Here is a 17,232-nt window from a genome sequence, read left to right on the forward strand (position 1 = left end):
TGTCTCTTGGCAGGGGACACTTGCTGAAGCAACTTGGATTTCTGTAGAGGAGAGTAGGGGGTAAGGATGCGGGCGGGGCTGCTTCTGGGATAATTGTTATGGGAATGAAAGGGCTGTTGAAAGATTAGAAGCCAGTGTGCCTGGGTACGAGGACCGGAGTCATAATCATACTTTGTCTTTTACCAGTGCCTTTTGTCCAGGCACTGAAAGGGCTTCACAAAATTCTAGTCTGAATAATATTATTCTTCGCTCTTTGGAATTTGCTCGAGGTGGGAGTGAGGCTCTGTAAAAATAATGAATGTGTTATGGTGGCATAAAAGGAAAAAAATCTAGGTACCCCGGTTCCCAGACAGGGCTTTGCCGAAAAGATAAATCTGGTGAAAGTTGGTGGAGTAGGTGCAATAATGTTTGCTGTTTTATGAAACGGACTGAGATGGAAATGTCACCCTCTTCTTCCCCAGCTTTGTACTCGGTGACTTACTTGTAAGAGGAAGAAAGAAACCTTAGGTTCTTTCTTGGGGGCAAGGTGCTCCTTGCTCCTGAATTCTAATTCGGCTTTGCTTCTCGTCGTCCTTAGTTAATGTCTGTGCCTGTAAGTTTGAAGCTAGGCATCTGAGTAAACAAAGCCCAAGCTCTCACCCCAAGAGCTTGGTCTCTTCTGTCTCTGTTGACTTGTGTGTAAGATGATGTTCAGAGTCTGGCCCTCTGCTTCATGTTATGAAGACAGTGTTTCATAAAATTATGGACACATCTGACTGAATTTACAGCAGAAGATTCCTGCCTAGAGGGCAATGCTGAAGCTAGCTTTTTGTGTTAAGGCTCTCTGCTTGTAGTACCTGTCACTGGATATATGCCTGCTGGTTCAGGTTTTATTTCAGTTCCTTCCTTTCCATCTGAAAAATCATTGCCAGTTACTCAGGTAAAGAGATAGCAGTTGACCTCCCAAAGATATTGTCTCTTTATGGAATTTAGACATGGGGGAGGGGGGCCTGATACGATTTTCAGCAGCTGAGAAGCCCTGTTGAGCACAGACTCAAAAAGTTGTTTTTTTTTTAAAGCTTTAAAAAAAAAGTTCACTTATTTTGAGAGAGAAAGCAGGAGTGGGGGAGGGGCAGAGAGAGAGAAGTAGAGAGAGAATCCCAAGCAGGCTCCGTGCTGCCAGCACAGAGCCCAGTGCGGGACTCAATCTCACAAAACAGGAGATCGTGATCTGAGCTGAAATCAAAGAGCCGGATGCTTAACCGACTGAGCCACCCAGGTGCCCCCCAGAATAGTTTTTTAAAGTAATCTCTACTTTAAACCCCCAACATGGGGTTTGAACTTCACAACCCCTATATCAAGTGAGAGTCACATGCTCCAGTGACTGAGCCAGCCAGGCACCCCTCAAAAAGTCATTTTTATGAAAACGATAAAGGCCGTGCGTTGTTAAATCTCCTGTCCCTTTTCTCTTCTCTCCCAGATTATTTCCTAATTGTTTCTTTTTCTTCCTCTCCTAAATGCAGGCTGGCTACGGTAAACATCGTTCAAGATGTCCAGCAAAGGGAACGGCGCGGATGGCAAAACAGACTTAGCCAATGGTAAGGGGCCACCTGAGGGTCTCCTCCTCCCCCAGGGAAAGTGGAGGCCTGGAGTTTAGTGGAGGGAAGGACATCTTTCCTAAGAGTGGACCTTTCCTGCGCTGTTTTGTGTGTAGGAAACAAGGAGTTGTGGGAAGGTGCGTTTCCCCGGTTGTGATGAGAGGTCTCTTTCTGTGGTGGCTTATAGTTCGATAGAGCTAGTGGACGACGGACGGAGTTACAGCCTGAACCGACTGGAGTCAGGGCTTGCTTGCTTGCTTTGTAGGGTCTCGGCAAGTGTGAAATCACTGGGTCGAGGGCAGGTTTGAAGGTAGAATGTCGGGATTTTGACATGGGTTATTCAATCAGTGCTTGAACCCTGAGCCAGCTTCTTAACTGAGAAATGTCCTTCAAATGCATAGAATTGGGCAGCACAAGAGTCTAGCGTTCCTCAACACCTTGCGGGCCAGGACTACAGGCTAAATTCTAGTTGATGTGATTGGTGAAACAGTGAAGCGGAGTAAGGAAAAGTGAGATTTTTAAAAAATGCTGTGTATTGCTCCTTTGTTCCCTTCTTATCATTGCTGTTCATTCATCTTCTTTCTGTAAAAGACAGTGGTTCAGATTTTTTGCTGGGCTTAATTGAAAAGTTCAGGGTTCTAGAGTGGTTTGGAATTTGGCTGTTAGCCAGATCGGGGATTAGCGGGCTATGGCCAGCAGACCAGATCCAGCCTGCCACTGTTTTTGTGAAGTGTGTTGGAACACGGTCACGTCCCAATCATTCACATGGTGCTTACGGGTCCTTTTGTGCCGTAACGGTGGCATCGCGTACTTGCGACAGGGCCCTTTGTAGAAAAAATTTGCCAGCCTCTGGGCTAGATCTTGGTCATCGACTGTGAGGGTCATCTTGCTGGGCTCGCGATTTGCTCCGGCCCTTAAATTAATCTGGTAGAGCCCCCAGGTCATCTTGATCGGTTAATCATAATTTTAACAGTAAATGCTAGGATTTTCGGTGTTTACATCTTCCTTCTGCATACAAGCGAAAGTGTGGTATTTCGTCCTTTCTCACCACTCCCGGTTTCAAAGCCAATTGTGTGTCAGAAACCACAACTACTAATCTTTCTCAGCATCCACAGCAGTCTCAGCAAATGTAGTTCCTAGGAGAAAATTGCTGCACTTTTCCCCTTTTTCTTCCAGTTCCTGCACCAGTTGTTTTCATGCTGGGATCTTAGTTGGGGTGCTTTTTTGAAAAGAGCTGTTTGTGTGTCTCCCAGCCTTCTGTCACTGCTTGAACCAAAGTGCTTGTATTGTTCATCTGTTTTCTGTGTTGGGTTTTGCCTCAGAGTTCGTCGCGAAGGGGTTCCGTTGCCGCCAAGATTTTTAGAAATTGCCGCTCTGCTCCAGGCGACTAAGCAGTCAGGCACTGCTTTGAACCCTTTAAACGTCATTGTGGGGTCGGATAGCTCGTACCAGAGTCGCCCATCGCCGGTCTGCTTTTCCTAGCGGCCTTCACTTCTGGTGAGGTAAAATTTGGCATCATCAGGAAAGGAGGCCGTGAACAGTGTTCAGAATCCTCATTCCCTCCTTCCTTTCTTCACACCTCGGCTTTAGTGTGGAAGTTGTGGCCGTATTGGCTCTGGCACGTTGCCAGAGTGCCCGCTGCAATAAGATCTGGCTGTGGTTGGGAGGATGCAGTGTCTCGTTGTCGGGGGCTAGATTGCTCCAAGTGGCCCAGTTCTTTTATGGCCACCAACATGGCAGACCGAAAAACATGCTGAACTTCCCTTCCCGGCGCCCTCTGGTAGCGTTGCTTGTCATCAGTTGTGCGTGTGCTTCCTGGTAAAACTCTACCTCAGGGTACAGTTCCAATAACTAGATGTAGTGCTAACGTTATTAAGTCAATGGAAGTTGTTAGAACACATTTATTAGCAAACAGCGAACCAGGAACCCAGGACCACGGTTACCGCATGTCCCTTCTACCTCCTTCTGGATTCTTAGTGGACTTTAAGACCTCAAGGGAAGAAACTGGGATTTAGGAGGTGGGAGGTGGTGGTACTTCCTTGAAGTAGGAAATCGTTCTTGTCTACACCCACTGTCAGAATGGTTTTAATCTGTTATTTTCTGCTTTCCTCTAAGAAGATGGAGGTGCCAGCTGTTGCTGGGAATGGCTGTTCTTTTTTTTTTTTTTTTTTCCTATTTGACTTAATTGTTTGCTGTGCTTAATAGACGTGTGGCCAGCAGAACAGAGCTTAAGGTAGTTGTATCGGATGTACTTGGACTCAACCTGGCGGTGCTTTGCGGGGGGGGGGGGGGGGGGGGGGGGGGCGGGTTGTTATCAGACTCTTGGGCTGCCCTGTGGTTCTTCACTTGGGTTGAAGCACCTTTGTTTGCGTGTGGCTTTGATCTTAATCTTTCCAGTTTCTTGTCCTGTACGAGACTCCCCCCCTCAGAAGGTAGTCTTTATGGTAAGCACTTGAACAAAAGCACGTTGACCAGAGTTGGTTTCTGGATCTTGGGGCGTGATGATTTCTTGGACCGAGGAGGGAGCATCCTTCTGATCACTCTCCCGTTTCCTTGTCTTCCCCCTCGCCCGCCCATTCCTCACTACCATGCAGGAAGCCTGTCTAGCAGTCCAGAGGAGATGTCTGGCGCTGAGGAGGGGAGGGAGACATCCTCAGGCATTGAAGTGGAAGCCTCAGACCTGAGCTTGAGCTTGACTGGGGATGATGGTGGCCCCAACCGTGCCAGCACAGGAAGCCGGGGTACAGATACGGAGAGCTCAGGTGAAGACAAGGACTCTGACAGCATGGAAGACACTGGCCATTACTCCATCAACGACGAAAACCAAGTCCACGACCGCTCAGAGGAAGAAGAGGAAGAAGAGGAGGAGGAGGAGGAAGCGCACCCTCGGCGCCGTGTCCAGCGGAAGCGGGCCAACCGTGACCAGGACTCATCAGATGATGAGCGGGCCCTGGAGGACTGGGTGTCTTCGGAGACATCCGCCCTGCCTCGACCTCGGTGGCAAGCCCTTCCTGCCCTTCGGGAGCGGGAGCTGGGTTCTAGCGCCCGCTTTGTCTATGAGGCTTGCGGAGCAAGAGTCTTTGTGCAGCGTTTCCGCCTGCAGCATGGGCTCGAGGGCCATACTGGTTGTGTCAACACCCTGCACTTTAACCAGCGCGGCACCTGGCTGGCCAGTGGCAGCGATGACCTGAAAGTGGTGGTTTGGGACTGGGTGCGGCGGCAGCCGGTGCTGGACTTTGAGAGCGGCCACAAAAGCAATGTGTTCCAGGTGAGGCAAGGGAGCAGGACGGCCACTGGGAAAGTCAGGCAGGAGTTAGACAAGCCTGAGGTGCTTGGAGCGGGAGCAGACAGTGAGTCTGGGCTGGCCTCGGGGCTCAGTCCTGTCGTGGCTCCCTTGATAACTTAGAGGAGTTAAATACGCTGAAAGAGCCATGACTGCCTTTCATTCTTCCCAAGCCTGGTGGCGGTCGGAAGCCTCGTTATAGGTCGGGTGCTTGGAAGTCATCAGGAAGGAACTCGGGGGGCCCTGATAGAAGGCATCCATCTAAGAGCAGAGGCTCTTGAGCCAGACGGGCTTCCCATCCTGGCCCTGCCCCCTCGCTAGCTTTGTGATCTTGGGCAAATTCTGTCATCTCCGGCTTCAGTTTGTGTATCTGTAACGTGGAGCTAGTAACAGGATCGTGAGGATTAATACGGAAGCTGAGCAGTCTAGAATCCTGTCTTGTACTTAATAAACGTTTGATGAATATCTGTTAGTATTGTCCTTCTCGTTTACTCATCAGCCCCTCCATCATACTGGAACTAGCATTGATTCCTGGGTGGGAGCTCTTCTGCGGAGAGAAGGCGCCGGTTGCCTTCGTAACAAGTTTCCCTTTGCTTCCTGAACCAAGATAGACTTTCCTCCTCTTTTCCTTACGGTTCTCCCCCTCGTAGGCGTAGCCCTAGTTCACCTGAGCACTAAGCCTGTGCCAGTTCAGCCTTCCAGAGTCACCTGCAATGCCGTCTTCTATCAGAAGGTTTTCCTCCCTCTTCTTTAACTCTTGGAAGAAACTGGATTTGAGCCAAGGGTATAAGGCTAGGAGAGCCAAGTTTCCAACCGTTGCCCAACAGAAGGGATGGGGTGGGGCCGTTATCCCGTTTTTCCCTCTCAGATTCACCTCCTCAATTTCTTTTGTGTATCCCTTTTTGTCGTTAACTTTCCAGGCCAAGTTCCTTCCCAACAGCGGTGACTCCACCCTGGCCATGTGTGCCCGTGACGGGCAGGTGCGGGTAGCAGAGCTGTCTGCCACACAGTGTTGCAAGAACACGAAGCGTGTGGCCCAGCACAAGGGAGCGTCCCACAAGGTAAGTAAGCTCTCGCCCCCACGGTTGTGTGGTCCAGCTCCTCAGCCCCGGATCTCAGCCAAGGCCTTTGTAGATCTCTGCCCATTGTGTCCCTTCTGTTGTGGACACCTGCCTCACTTCTCTCAGTCCTAAAATTTGTAGCTGGAAAGGGAGAAAAAGCAGCCACCCTAACCTTCTTGGAAGGCAAGTGTTTGAGAGCTTTCTGGATCTTGCACGTGTGGCATTCAGTTGATGAAGCCGAAGCCGACCCACGGTTGCTTTGGAAATCCTTGAGGTCTCCTGCGGCTTCCAAACTTCTTAAATCTACTTCGACCGTATCTAGAACATCTTAACGGCGCCAAAGCCCTAGTGGTCGGCTCCTCGCGTGTGAGAGCACCAACTTTTTGCCCAGGTCTCAGGGCACAGACAGCACTATTTCTGGAAGCCCTATTTAGAACTGGGAATATAGGACAGACAGTCATGGGGGCAGCCAGTGAGGAGCTGCGAGCTGCCTAGTCTCAGAGTGGTCATACTGTGGGAGGAGAGTGGCCCGCTTTTACAAACCCTAAGCTAATGTGTATCCTTTTCTAGCCCAAATGGCTCAGAAAATATGAAAATTACCTATTTCTTTGATTCTTAAGCCTACCCCAAACCTGCTAGTTAGCTAATTTTTAGAACTACGATGTAGAGAGTGACACTTGGGCACCATTTTTCTGCCCACCCGAGAGTGGAATTGATTTTGAGAATGAACCTTAATGGCTGACGTTTTTCTTTGGTATTGTTACTCAGATCCCTTGAGGACTTAGTTGAAAAAGCAAAACTCCTGTCCTCTTGACTTGTATGGGATCAACAAGCTCTAACTAATTCACACACAACAAGAGAGAATGGGTTTATTAGTTCTTTTCCTGGGGTTTTATAACAAAACAGCTAGGAAGGTTTCTCACTTAGGTATTTAGTTAGTTAGTTAGTTAGTTAGTTAGTTAGTTATGGGACAGAGGGCACAAATGAGTGAGGGGCAGAGAAAGAGAGAGAAGTTGGGGCTCACCTGGGGCTTGTGTTTTACCCAAAGCAGGGCTCATGCTCACCCGAAGCAGGGCTTGAGCTCACCAGATGTGGAACTAGAACTCATGAACTGTGAGATCATGACCTGAGCCCAAGTCAGATGCTTAACGACTGAGCCACCCAGGCGCCCTCTTGAGATATTTAAAATGCAGTCCTTCCCGGGGTGCCTGCGTGGCTCAGTCAGTTAAGCATCCGACTTCGGCTCAAGGGTCATGATCTCACAGTTCATGAGTTAGAGCCCCCCATCAGGCTCTCTGCTGTCAGCATGGAGCCCACTTGAATCCCCCGTCTCCCTCTCTCTCTCTGCCCACCCCCCCCCCCGACTTGTGCACGCACACACACACTGTCTCTATCAAAAGTAAATATTAAAAAATAAATAGTAAATAAAATGCAGTCCTTCCTAAAGATAAAGGAATAAACTAGATGGCCCTGATTCTAATCTGTAGAAACCTCATCCTTTCTTTTTTTCTCCTTCAGTTGGCCCTGGAACCGGACTCTCCCTGTACGTTCCTGTCTGCAGGTGAAGATGCCGTTGTTTTCACCATTGACCTCAGACAAGACCGGCCAGCTTCGTAAGTGTAGCAGTAGATATTTTTACATCACTGGACCTCTTGGCCTTGAAAGTACCCTACGTGTCCTAGGTAATACCCACCTCTCCGGTCAGTCCCCAGAGTCCCTCTGTGCCTATGCTAAGAAGCAGATTGAGGTTTAGGGCAATTCCTCACTTCTTTGTTGTTGTTTGTCTGTTTCTCAGCAGTGTAGCACTGTTCATGTATACTTTTACTTCCAGAACGAGATTCAGTCATCTTACGTGTGAGTTTGAATAACTTGTTGATCTCCTCTCCATTCACTTGGGTGCCACTCAGCTCACCCACAGGAAGCACATCACCCTGCAGGGCAGCTGAGAGATACGGTCCTATGTAGTTTTCAGTTATTTATAGAAACATGTAAACAAATGATAAATCTTGAACAAAAATATTGGTAGCTATAGTAGAGTTCTGTCTTATCACAGCTCATTTAGACATGAATTTGAGACTCGTGATTAATGATTAAACCCTTCTCAGCTATGTGATCTCATAGAAAGAACATAGCATCTTGTTTGGATCTGGACAGACCTGGGTCAAATTGCGACTCAGGCACTACTAGTTACGACCTCTCTGACTTTTCTGAACCTCAGTTTCTTCAGTCTGACTGTGGGCATAATCAGTATATCTTACTCTCTTGTCTCTGAAGGTTATTGATAAAGGTGCTTGAAGCCCCAGCATAGTGTCTGGCACTATGTTTGGAACTGATTATATTATGGCTACTAATTATTTTACTGTGTTAAAATTTTAGTTCTTATAATAAACAAGTACATCTTGTTTAAAAATTTCAAATAATAAAGTATGTGGGCAAAATGTATATGCTTCTTCGTGCACATCTCCCCCACCCTCACTTTTCTAGCTATTGGTACCTGTTGTTAAAAATTTTGGAATACCTTTCCAATCCTTTTTTATACTTTTATGTATCTTAATATATACACATATGTTTCACCCATGTATATATATACGTACATACACGTAGGATTCTGCAATTTGCTTTTTTCACGTTATAATGTGTTTTTGGAGTTCTCTCTACACCAGACCATAAAGGTCTACTTTACAGCATTGGTGTAATACAGTTTATTTAATTGCTACCTTGTTGATGGATTATCTAGATTTTTTTATTGTCTTGTTAGTCTTAAAAACATAACAAATTTTGGGGTGCTTGGCTGGCTCACTCAGTAGAACATGGGACTTTTTTTTTTAATGTTTATTTTGAGAGAGTGTGCACGCGCACGCACACACACACACACACACACACACGAGCTGGGGAGGGGCAGAGAGAGAGAGAGAGAGAGAGAGAGAGGGAGAGAGAGAGAATCCCAAGCAGTCTCCACACTGTCAGCACAGAGCCCAACTCTGTCAGCACATGAGCCGAATTCACGAATGTGAGATCATGACCTGAGCCAAAACCAAGAGTCAGACATCTAACGGACTAAACCACCCAGGCGCCCCTAGGGAATATAATCTTAAGGCTGATTATTATTAGACTTATTTTTATTTTATTTTTTCTTTCTTTTTATTTATCTTTTTAAGTAAGCTCTATGCCCACCATGGAGCTTGAACTCCCGACCCCAAGATCAAGTCATATGCTCTCCTGACTGAGCCAGCCAGGCACTCCAGACTTTTATTTTTAGAAAGGTCACTATATATAGAAAAGGTTGTCTAGAAAGTGGAAGAATTTAAAAAATGTTTTAGGCTTGTAGAAAGGATGTACTGTATTTCTATAAACCTTCAAGAGAATGAAGATTGGGAGATTATGGGTTTTACTGGAAGGTGAACAGGCCTGGGTGACAACAGATCTACCTTCTAGACTAGCTTGCAGTTGTTTAGTTGTGAGGAAATAAATTAATTTCTTGATCTGCATGTTTGTGGTTTTCATTTTAAAGTTCCAGAGTAGGGGCAGGGGGAGAAACGCAGAGGTGAAGCAAACGGGCTGAGTTTGTTCGGTCTGCTCTGGTGGAGAGCTGTGAGGCAGGTGGGAGAGAGCTTATCCTGTGCGTCAGGTCCTAGGAAAACCACTGTGAGGCCACAAGGAGTTGGGAGCCCAGTACTGGGCAGAACAGATGAGTGTGTTAGCTCCCTGGATTTGGAATGAAATGATGTACACGGTGGCTCTGGTGTGAGCAGTGATAGATGGGGAATGTAGGAGAAACTTCACGTAGGAGCAGGCCCAGATTCTGGATTTGGGGAATCAGGGACTGTGAGTTTTCAAAGTTTTTGCTTTAAGGATTGAAATAGCAGCGGAAAGCTTGACTGAGGTGGGGAGCCGAATGGCTGGAAAATCCAAGCTATTCTTAAGTTTAAGCTGGTGCGTGAACATCCACTTACATCAGAGACGTTTTTGTGTGAAGCTGGCGTAAGGGGAACTTTTATGTATTTATGATAGCTGCGTCTCTGGAAGCTGGTGGTATTGGCCGACCTCTTAGGAAAAGAGTTGGCTTTGGAGCTGTGGATGGGATATTCGTTTAGCCAGTGGCAACCAGTTTGAGATCTTCTTCAAAGGAATTCTTTGGTCTGACTTGTAATTATTTTCCTTTTTTTTAAATTTTTTTGCTGGAACATACCTGCTTACTAAAGAACTGCAAATTTTATAGCGAAACTTAGTAAATTTGTTTCCTGTGTTTTTGTGTGCTGCCTCCTCCTAATGTGAAAAACATTTTTCCCCCTGCTGCCATCGCGATTAATCATTGAAACAATTTTTTTTTAAGTTTTTATTTAAGTAATCTCTACACCCAACATGAGACTCGAACTCACGACCCCAGAATCAAGAGTTGCATGCTCTTTCGACTGAGCCAGCCGGGTACAAGATTAATCATTTTTGTAGCACATCTGCTAGTTCCCCAGAGGGCCCAAGGTACTCTGCATTCATCCACCGGGAGAGAGAATTCTTTGTTTCAGGTGAAGAAGGTGAAGCATTAGGAAGATTGAGTTCTGTCAGGATTACAAGACAGTGAAGCCCTATTTCATAATCTGTCCCCCGCCCCCTTTTTTTTTTTTAAGTTTATTTATTTTGAGTTGGGGAGAGACAGAGAGGCAGAGAGAGACTCCAGCTTGCACCCAGAGAGCCCCATGTGGGGTTCAAACTCCAAAACTGTGAGATCAGGACATGAAGTGAAGTCAAAAGTCGAAAGCTTAACCAGCTGAGCCACCCACGTGTCCCCAGGTTTCTTCCTTTTGCTTCCACATGGTCACCTTTATATTTGTCTGACCCTCTCCTTCTGAAGGTCCAAACGGCCGAGAAAATGGAATGGTCCTGTGAAAAGCAGCATCTGCTCGTTCTCCCGGTCTACAGCCCGATTAGACGGGGCACCCGGGTGGCTTGGTCGGTTAAGCGTCCAGCTCTTGATCTTGGCTCAGGTCATGATCTCTTGCTTCATGAGTTTGAACCCTGTGATGGGCTCTGAGCTGACAGTGCATAGCCTGCTTGGGATTCCTTCTCCCCCCCGCCCCCGTCCACTTGCGTGCTCTTTCAAAAAAACAAAAACAAATGATTAGAGCTGTCTCTTCTCCACTGCTGGTTTTATTCCTTAAACTCTTTTGGGATGTGTTTTCTACCTTGTGTTTTTGAGGGTTGTGTATGTGTGCGTATTTCCTAATGACGTTTATTTTTAATGATTTCCATCTACTGTTTTAATGAAAGGTTACAGAGATTTTAAAATCAAGTAAAATCTCTCCACTTTGCTTAGCGCATTTCTAGGCTGGAGTGACTTTGACCAGGCAGAGAGGATGCTAAAATCATTTCTTTACCAAGAAACTCGTCGTCATGGTTCTATTTCTTTCAGTTTCCATAGCAACAAGATGAGCAAAACTCTAGAATTAAAAACGAAAGCTAGAACCCAGCCCTTTCCTTCCCAGTCTTTCATTTCCTGTAAATTTACTAACCTCTGTGATGTCACATTTGACTGGCTGGACACTTAGACCTGGGAAGCCGTAGTGCCACCTTTAAGCTGGGACAGAATAGAATGATTTAGTCCGAGTCTTCTGGCTACAACTTCAGAATTTTAGAGAGTTTCCTCAGGACCCCAGTACCCTCCTAAGGACTGCCTTTTGTGGTACAATCAGAGGAGTAATTTAGAGAGGATTAGCCAGCCTTGTAGACAGCTGTCTTCTTAGGAATCTCCTCTCCTAGCTCACTTCGGGTAAAGGAAGAATGCTGGTTTCCTCCGGGCTGTCCCTGTGCCAGGAAACTGTGGCTTGTCAGTCTTCAGTGTGCATGTTTAGAGCTGGGTTGTGACACTTCTGTGGAATCCGGGAGACAGATTTAACCCTAAGGTCCCTTCTGGCCACTGTTTTCATGATCGGTCCTCTTGCTGACTGCTCCCAGATGATTGGGAGGGTGTTTTTATCTAGGACGGGAAGGTGTGGGCAGGGTCGTCATGTTGGGCTCCAGCTAAACTGACACCACCTGGGGAGCAGTACTTTTGCGTACGTGTACCTTACATGTCTTGGGGAACACCGGAAAATGACTTCACTACGCATTTGTTTTTCCATTCCTCAAAGTAGCATTTATTAAATATACGTGGAAGTGATTTTGTCTTGTTCTTGTTCCAGTGTTCAAAACTAACAAAACCACTTTTTCCGTTTCTAAGTTTTTATTTATTTATTTATTTATTTATTTATTTATTTAGAGAACATGCACAAACATGTGAGTGGGGGTGGGAGGGGGGGGTACAGAGAGAGAGAGAGAGAGAGAGAGAGAGAGAAAGAGAGAGAAAGAAAGAATCCCAAGCAGGCTTGTCGCTGTCAGCTCAGAGCCTATCACCGGACTTGAACTCACGAATCGTGAGATCATAATCTGAGCAGAAATCAAGAGTCAGATGCTTAACCGACTGAGCCTCCTGGTGCCCCAAGACCACTTTTTTCTTTCTTTCTCAATCAGAATCTGGTTTCTTCGTAGCTTTGTCTGCATTACTCTCTGCTCTCTCTTGCCATGACCATCTGGGTATTTTCGAGAATATAACTTTTCTACTTTTCTACTCTTAAAGGAAACTGGTGGTGACAAAAGAGAAGGAGAAGAAAGTGGGGCTCTATACGATCTATGTGAATCCCGCCAATACCCACCAGTTTGCAGTGGGTGGACGAGATCAGTTTGTAAGGTGAGTCTGGCTCCTTTGTGTCTGTGAGGAGTTTGAGACTTGACGCGTTGGCTGCCGCCAGGTGTCTCTCGTGGGAATGTGTGAATGGCCTAGGAGTCCATTGCCGGCCATCTTGAGTTTTTTATCGTCTTCCAAAGAGTTTAAGCTCCTTCTGAGGCATTCTGTTCCCTAATGTAACAGTCCTGATGTGGGGGGGTGGGGGGTAGCTTACCATATTATAGAGATGATCAAGTTTTAAAGAAGTTTGATAAATTGGCCAAGGTCCCTACAGAGCAGCTGAGACATAAACCCAGGTTTACTAGCAAATGCTCTATTAGTAAATATTTTCCACCATTTTTCATGTATAAGTTAACATGTACTAAAAATTTTGAATGGTTTCAGATACAGATCTGAGTGGGAGTACTCACTGTGAACTCAGGGTTTTTGACTCCCACCGTCATGAACCAGTTTTCTTTTTTCATAGTGATACCTTCGTCACTGTGAACATTTGCTATAACGCTTGCTGTTGAGGCCCATCCTGAGGAAAACCGGAGTTCAGAGATTCAGTCCTCATGTGCACCACTTAGCTTCCTTCTAGCCCTTCGTCACAAACTTAGTCACGTCACAAAACCCCTACCCAGTTGGCCTGCGTGAACTGTATTTCTGTGGCTATACCATCCCCCTTTGCTGAGTAATCATCAGTTTAAAAGGGAGGAGACAGAGGATCACTAGGAAAATAAATGACCTTTTGCTTTCCTGGTGGTGGGTGGAAAGCATTATCTTCCTTCTTCAACGAAAACACATTTTTATAACTGTATTCTGAAATTAATTTCATTGATAAGTGTCTTGGGGATAGATTCAGTTTTTAGAAATGCATGAGAGATGACCTTCCGTTGTTCAAGAATCCTGCCACAAGAGAATTGGGCAACTTTGTTACTCTCTACTTCCTGTCTCCCTTGCTTTTCAAATTCCTGTCCTTTCTTCACCAATAACAGGTACATAGTGGTAGTTTTTGTTTTGTTTTGTTTTTTAAATAAGAAGCAGTTGATCAACAGGGGTTGTACTTGTCAGAACGACCAGGTGGTGCCTCCTGCAAATAGGGCATTTACTGAAATTCCTGATTTGGATTTCCTGCCTAGAGCCCTGGATTGCTTGAAAAGTCCGTGTCTGTAGATCATTCATCCACGGGTCCTTGATGTTTGGAGGAGACTGAAGCAGTTGGCTTTATTGAGAACTGCAGCTGATAATGCCTTAATCCGAAGCTAATACTTGGCCATGGCTAGAGAAAAGCTGGAAATTAGTTTTAGCATTTCAGCACAAGGGGAAATACTTCGATTTTCTGTTTCTTACCAGCTTCAGTATCCTCTGTCCCTTTGTACATCCCAGATTCTGAGGAGATACAGGCTATTTACTTGGCAGAAGCCTGTGTGGGTTTTGAGGCCCCCTGACCCTGTGTAAGCAGATGGCCCTTGTAGCATCCCAGCTCTTCTCTGACGTTAGGGTCGTCTCCAGTTTCTCTGGCACCTCTTCGGTTCAGCCAGTTGAATGTTTTGGGATTTCCCCATCAGAGCTCACCTTTTCGGTACAAATTTGAAAATATCGTTACCGTAGAGTTTACATCATACGCCAGTAGCTTTCATTCCTAGCCTAAAGGAATTCCTTCAAGGGAACACAGAGAAATAGCTTACTCATCCCCAAGGCCTTTGCATCATGAATACGAAATTTTGTTTTAGTATTGTGAGGGAGCGTGGAAAGGGAGCCTAGAGAGACATGCTTTTTGGTCTGTGACCCCAAAAAGGTGGGGGAAGGAGGGGAAAGAAGGGAAAAAGTAGGCAAATGGAGACGGTGGAGGTGCGAGTGCCTCCTACTAAATCTTGTTTGGGTTGGTTAACGAATCGAAAGGAGTGAAGAAGAGGAGGATGTATCAGCTGAATGAATCCTGTGGTGGTTGGTGGACAGGTAAATATATTGGTAAAGGACTTGGAGGGTAGATGGTCCCTTTGCCTCCCTGTCCTTCGGCTGATCTTCACAGAACGGAGAACACTAGATTACCGGCGGGTGGCGGGGAAGAGGAGGTGAGGCGGGAAGAGAGAGACTGTAACGTGACGAGTGGGCGGGTACCTGGAGGATCGTGGGGGGAGGTAACATAAGGGTGCTGGGTGCTGAGGTCATGCCGAAGCCACTCTTTGTCTGATTTAAAACGTGAAGGGCATAGAAAGACTCACTGCCGTGGAGATGTCACTTCTTCCCAGCTGGATCTGCTGATTTGGTGCAGTTCTGATCAACATCCCAGCACGTTATTCTGTGGATAGTGACAAACCCTTTCTAAAGTTGATGCAGAGAGGCGGGAGACCCATAATAGTCAACACGGTGTCGAAGGGGAAGAACGAAGCTGGAGGACTGACGCTGCCCGATTGCAAGACTTACTGTAAAGCCACAGTAATGAAGATGGTGTAGTGCTGGCAGAATAACAGACAGACAGATCAGTGGGCTAGACTAGAGGGCCCAGAAGTAGACCTGTGTGAGTGGAGTCCCCTTACCTCTGACAAAGGATCATAGGCAGTCCAGGGGAGCCGAAGTAACCTCTTCCACAGATGGTACTGAGACAGCTGGGCATCCGCATGTGAAAAAAAAGGGAATCTAGGCACACACTTTACACCCTTCACAAAAACTGACTCGGGTGGATCATAGACCTACCAGTAAAACCCCAAACTATAAAACTCTTAGGTGATCACGTAGGAGAAAACCCAGATGACCTTGCTTGGGGTATGGTGATGCCTTTTTACTTCAATTTGGATTTAATCAGTTTTTATCGTCTAAAACGTACAGTTGGTGGAATCTATTCATGCGTCTTCGCCAGCGGCCGGGGCATCTCCGTCCTTGGTGTTCCTGGTGTAAATAGCTTGAGCTCTGTACTTTGAAACCAGTTTGATAAATCCTTCGCTAAGGAGCTCCCGGAGGGCTGCCTTGGCCAGAAAACCTCAAATCCCCGGTGTCTCAGGACGGACAACAGCTAGAGTCTGAGCTTATAGTTGGGAACGGCCTTCCGGAGTTTGTCATGAGTTGCTTTGTCAAACAAGACCAGGTTATGGAGCTTGTCCCAAACTTGGCCTTTGGACACTTCTTTTTGGCCTTGCCCCCAGATTTGTTCACTGGGTCTTTGTCTTTTTTGGCCCACTTTCTGGCATCTTTCTTCTTCTCGTCGTCCTTGGGTGGCATTGCAAAGCTCAGAGAGCAGCGGGTACCCCTGCGGGCCTTGCTGAGATGTTGGACCAAAAGTGGTGACGCCTTTTCAGACACAACACCAGAGACACAGTTTGTGAAAGAAATAGTTGATAAGGTGGACTTTATTAAAATGAAAAACTTCTGCTCTGTAAAAGACACTGTCGAAGAGAATTAGAAAACAAGCCACAGATTGGGATTAAATATTTGCAAAAGACCTATCTGAGAAAAGACCGTTGTTTAAAATACATAAAGAACTTTTAAAACTCCACGATAAGAAAACAGCTCAATTTAAAAAAAATGGCTCAGAGACCTTAACAGACGCCTCACTGAAGAAGGTATATAGGTGGCAAGTAAATACATAAAAAGGTGTTCCACTTCTGTGTCATGGGGAAAATACATATTAAGCGGCGAGAGAACATGGACCCCGGCCAATGCTGGCAGGTATGTGGAGCCACGGGAACCCTAACAATTGCTGGGAATGCAAAATGGTAGAGCCACGTTGGAAGGCAGCGTGATCGTTTCTCATAGAACTCAACATGCTGTTCCATTTGATCCAGCAGCCATGCTTCTTGGTATTTATCCAGAGGAGCTGAAAACTTCTGTCCACAACGAAACCTGTACACGATGCGCATCGCAGCTTTATTCATCGTTACCAAAACTTGGGAACAACCAAGGTGTCCCTCAGTGGGTGAATGCATAAACTGGGACATCCAGATAATGGGATAGGATTCAGTGCTAAAAACGAAATGAGCTAACGAGGCACAAAAAGACATGGAGGGACGTGAAATGCATATTACTAAGTAAAAAAAAAAAAAAAAAAAAAACCAGTCTGAAAGGCTACATCCTATGCGATCCCAGCAACATGATATTCAGGAAAAGGCAGTAAACTACGAGGACAGTAAAAATACTAGTGGTTGTTCTGGGAGAGGCGAGAAGAACAGGCAGAGCACAGAGGATTTGGGGGACAGTGACAGTGTTCTGTATGATCCCATAATGATGGGTAGGTGTCATCATCCATCTGTCCCAACCTGTAGAAAGTACCACGTCAGGAGCGAGCCGTCAGGTGAACTGTGGACTTTGGGTGATCATGATGTGTCGGTGTAGGTTCATCCTTGGTAAGAGCAAACACAAACCACTCTGGTGGGTGTTGTTGATAATGGTGGGGATCATGCTCACGTGTGGACAGAGAGTGTATGAGAAATCTCTGTCAGCCCTCTCAACTTGACTGTAAGCCTAGGACTGCTCTAAAAAATAAAGTCTCTGCCATTTGAAATTTCTTCCTGTCCTATGCTCAGAAAATAAGGGAAAAATTCGTATTCGTCTTTGTATCGGTGCTGTCTGGCTCAGTAATTGACAAACTACACTGCCTGTTTTTTTCCTAAGTTA

The 17,232-nt window shown here is 46.2% G+C and overlaps 1 protein-coding gene and 1 pseudogene across 5 annotated transcripts in view; one reads left to right on the forward strand and one right to left on the reverse strand.

The window, feature by feature from the left end:
• The window catches only part of DCAF8 (DDB1 and CUL4 associated factor 8), a 40,838-nt gene that overhangs the window by 12,046 nt on the left and 11,560 nt on the right, over window positions 1–17,232 (forward strand). For all 5 annotated transcript variants that reach the window (XM_049634697.1, XM_049634693.1, XM_049634698.1 and 2 more), the window contains 5 exons: window positions 1,503–1,577; window positions 4,172–4,845; window positions 5,781–5,921; window positions 7,440–7,534; window positions 12,532–12,642. In XM_049634697.1, coding sequence (XP_049490654.1) covers window positions 1,529–1,577; window positions 4,172–4,845; window positions 5,781–5,921; window positions 7,440–7,534; window positions 12,532–12,642 — 1,070 coding nt within the window. In that variant the 5' untranslated portion in view covers window positions 1,503–1,528. The remainder of the gene's footprint in view (window positions 1–1,502; window positions 1,578–4,171; window positions 4,846–5,780; window positions 5,922–7,439; window positions 7,535–12,531; window positions 12,643–17,232) is intronic.
• Window positions 15,186–15,854, reverse strand: LOC125925607 (40S ribosomal protein S25-like; annotated as a pseudogene).

The sequence above is a fragment of the Panthera uncia genome, chromosome F1, assembly GCF_023721935.1.
Source record: "Panthera uncia isolate 11264 chromosome F1, Puncia_PCG_1.0, whole genome shotgun sequence".
Classification (NCBI taxonomy): Eukaryota; Metazoa; Chordata; class Mammalia; order Carnivora; family Felidae; genus Panthera; species Panthera uncia.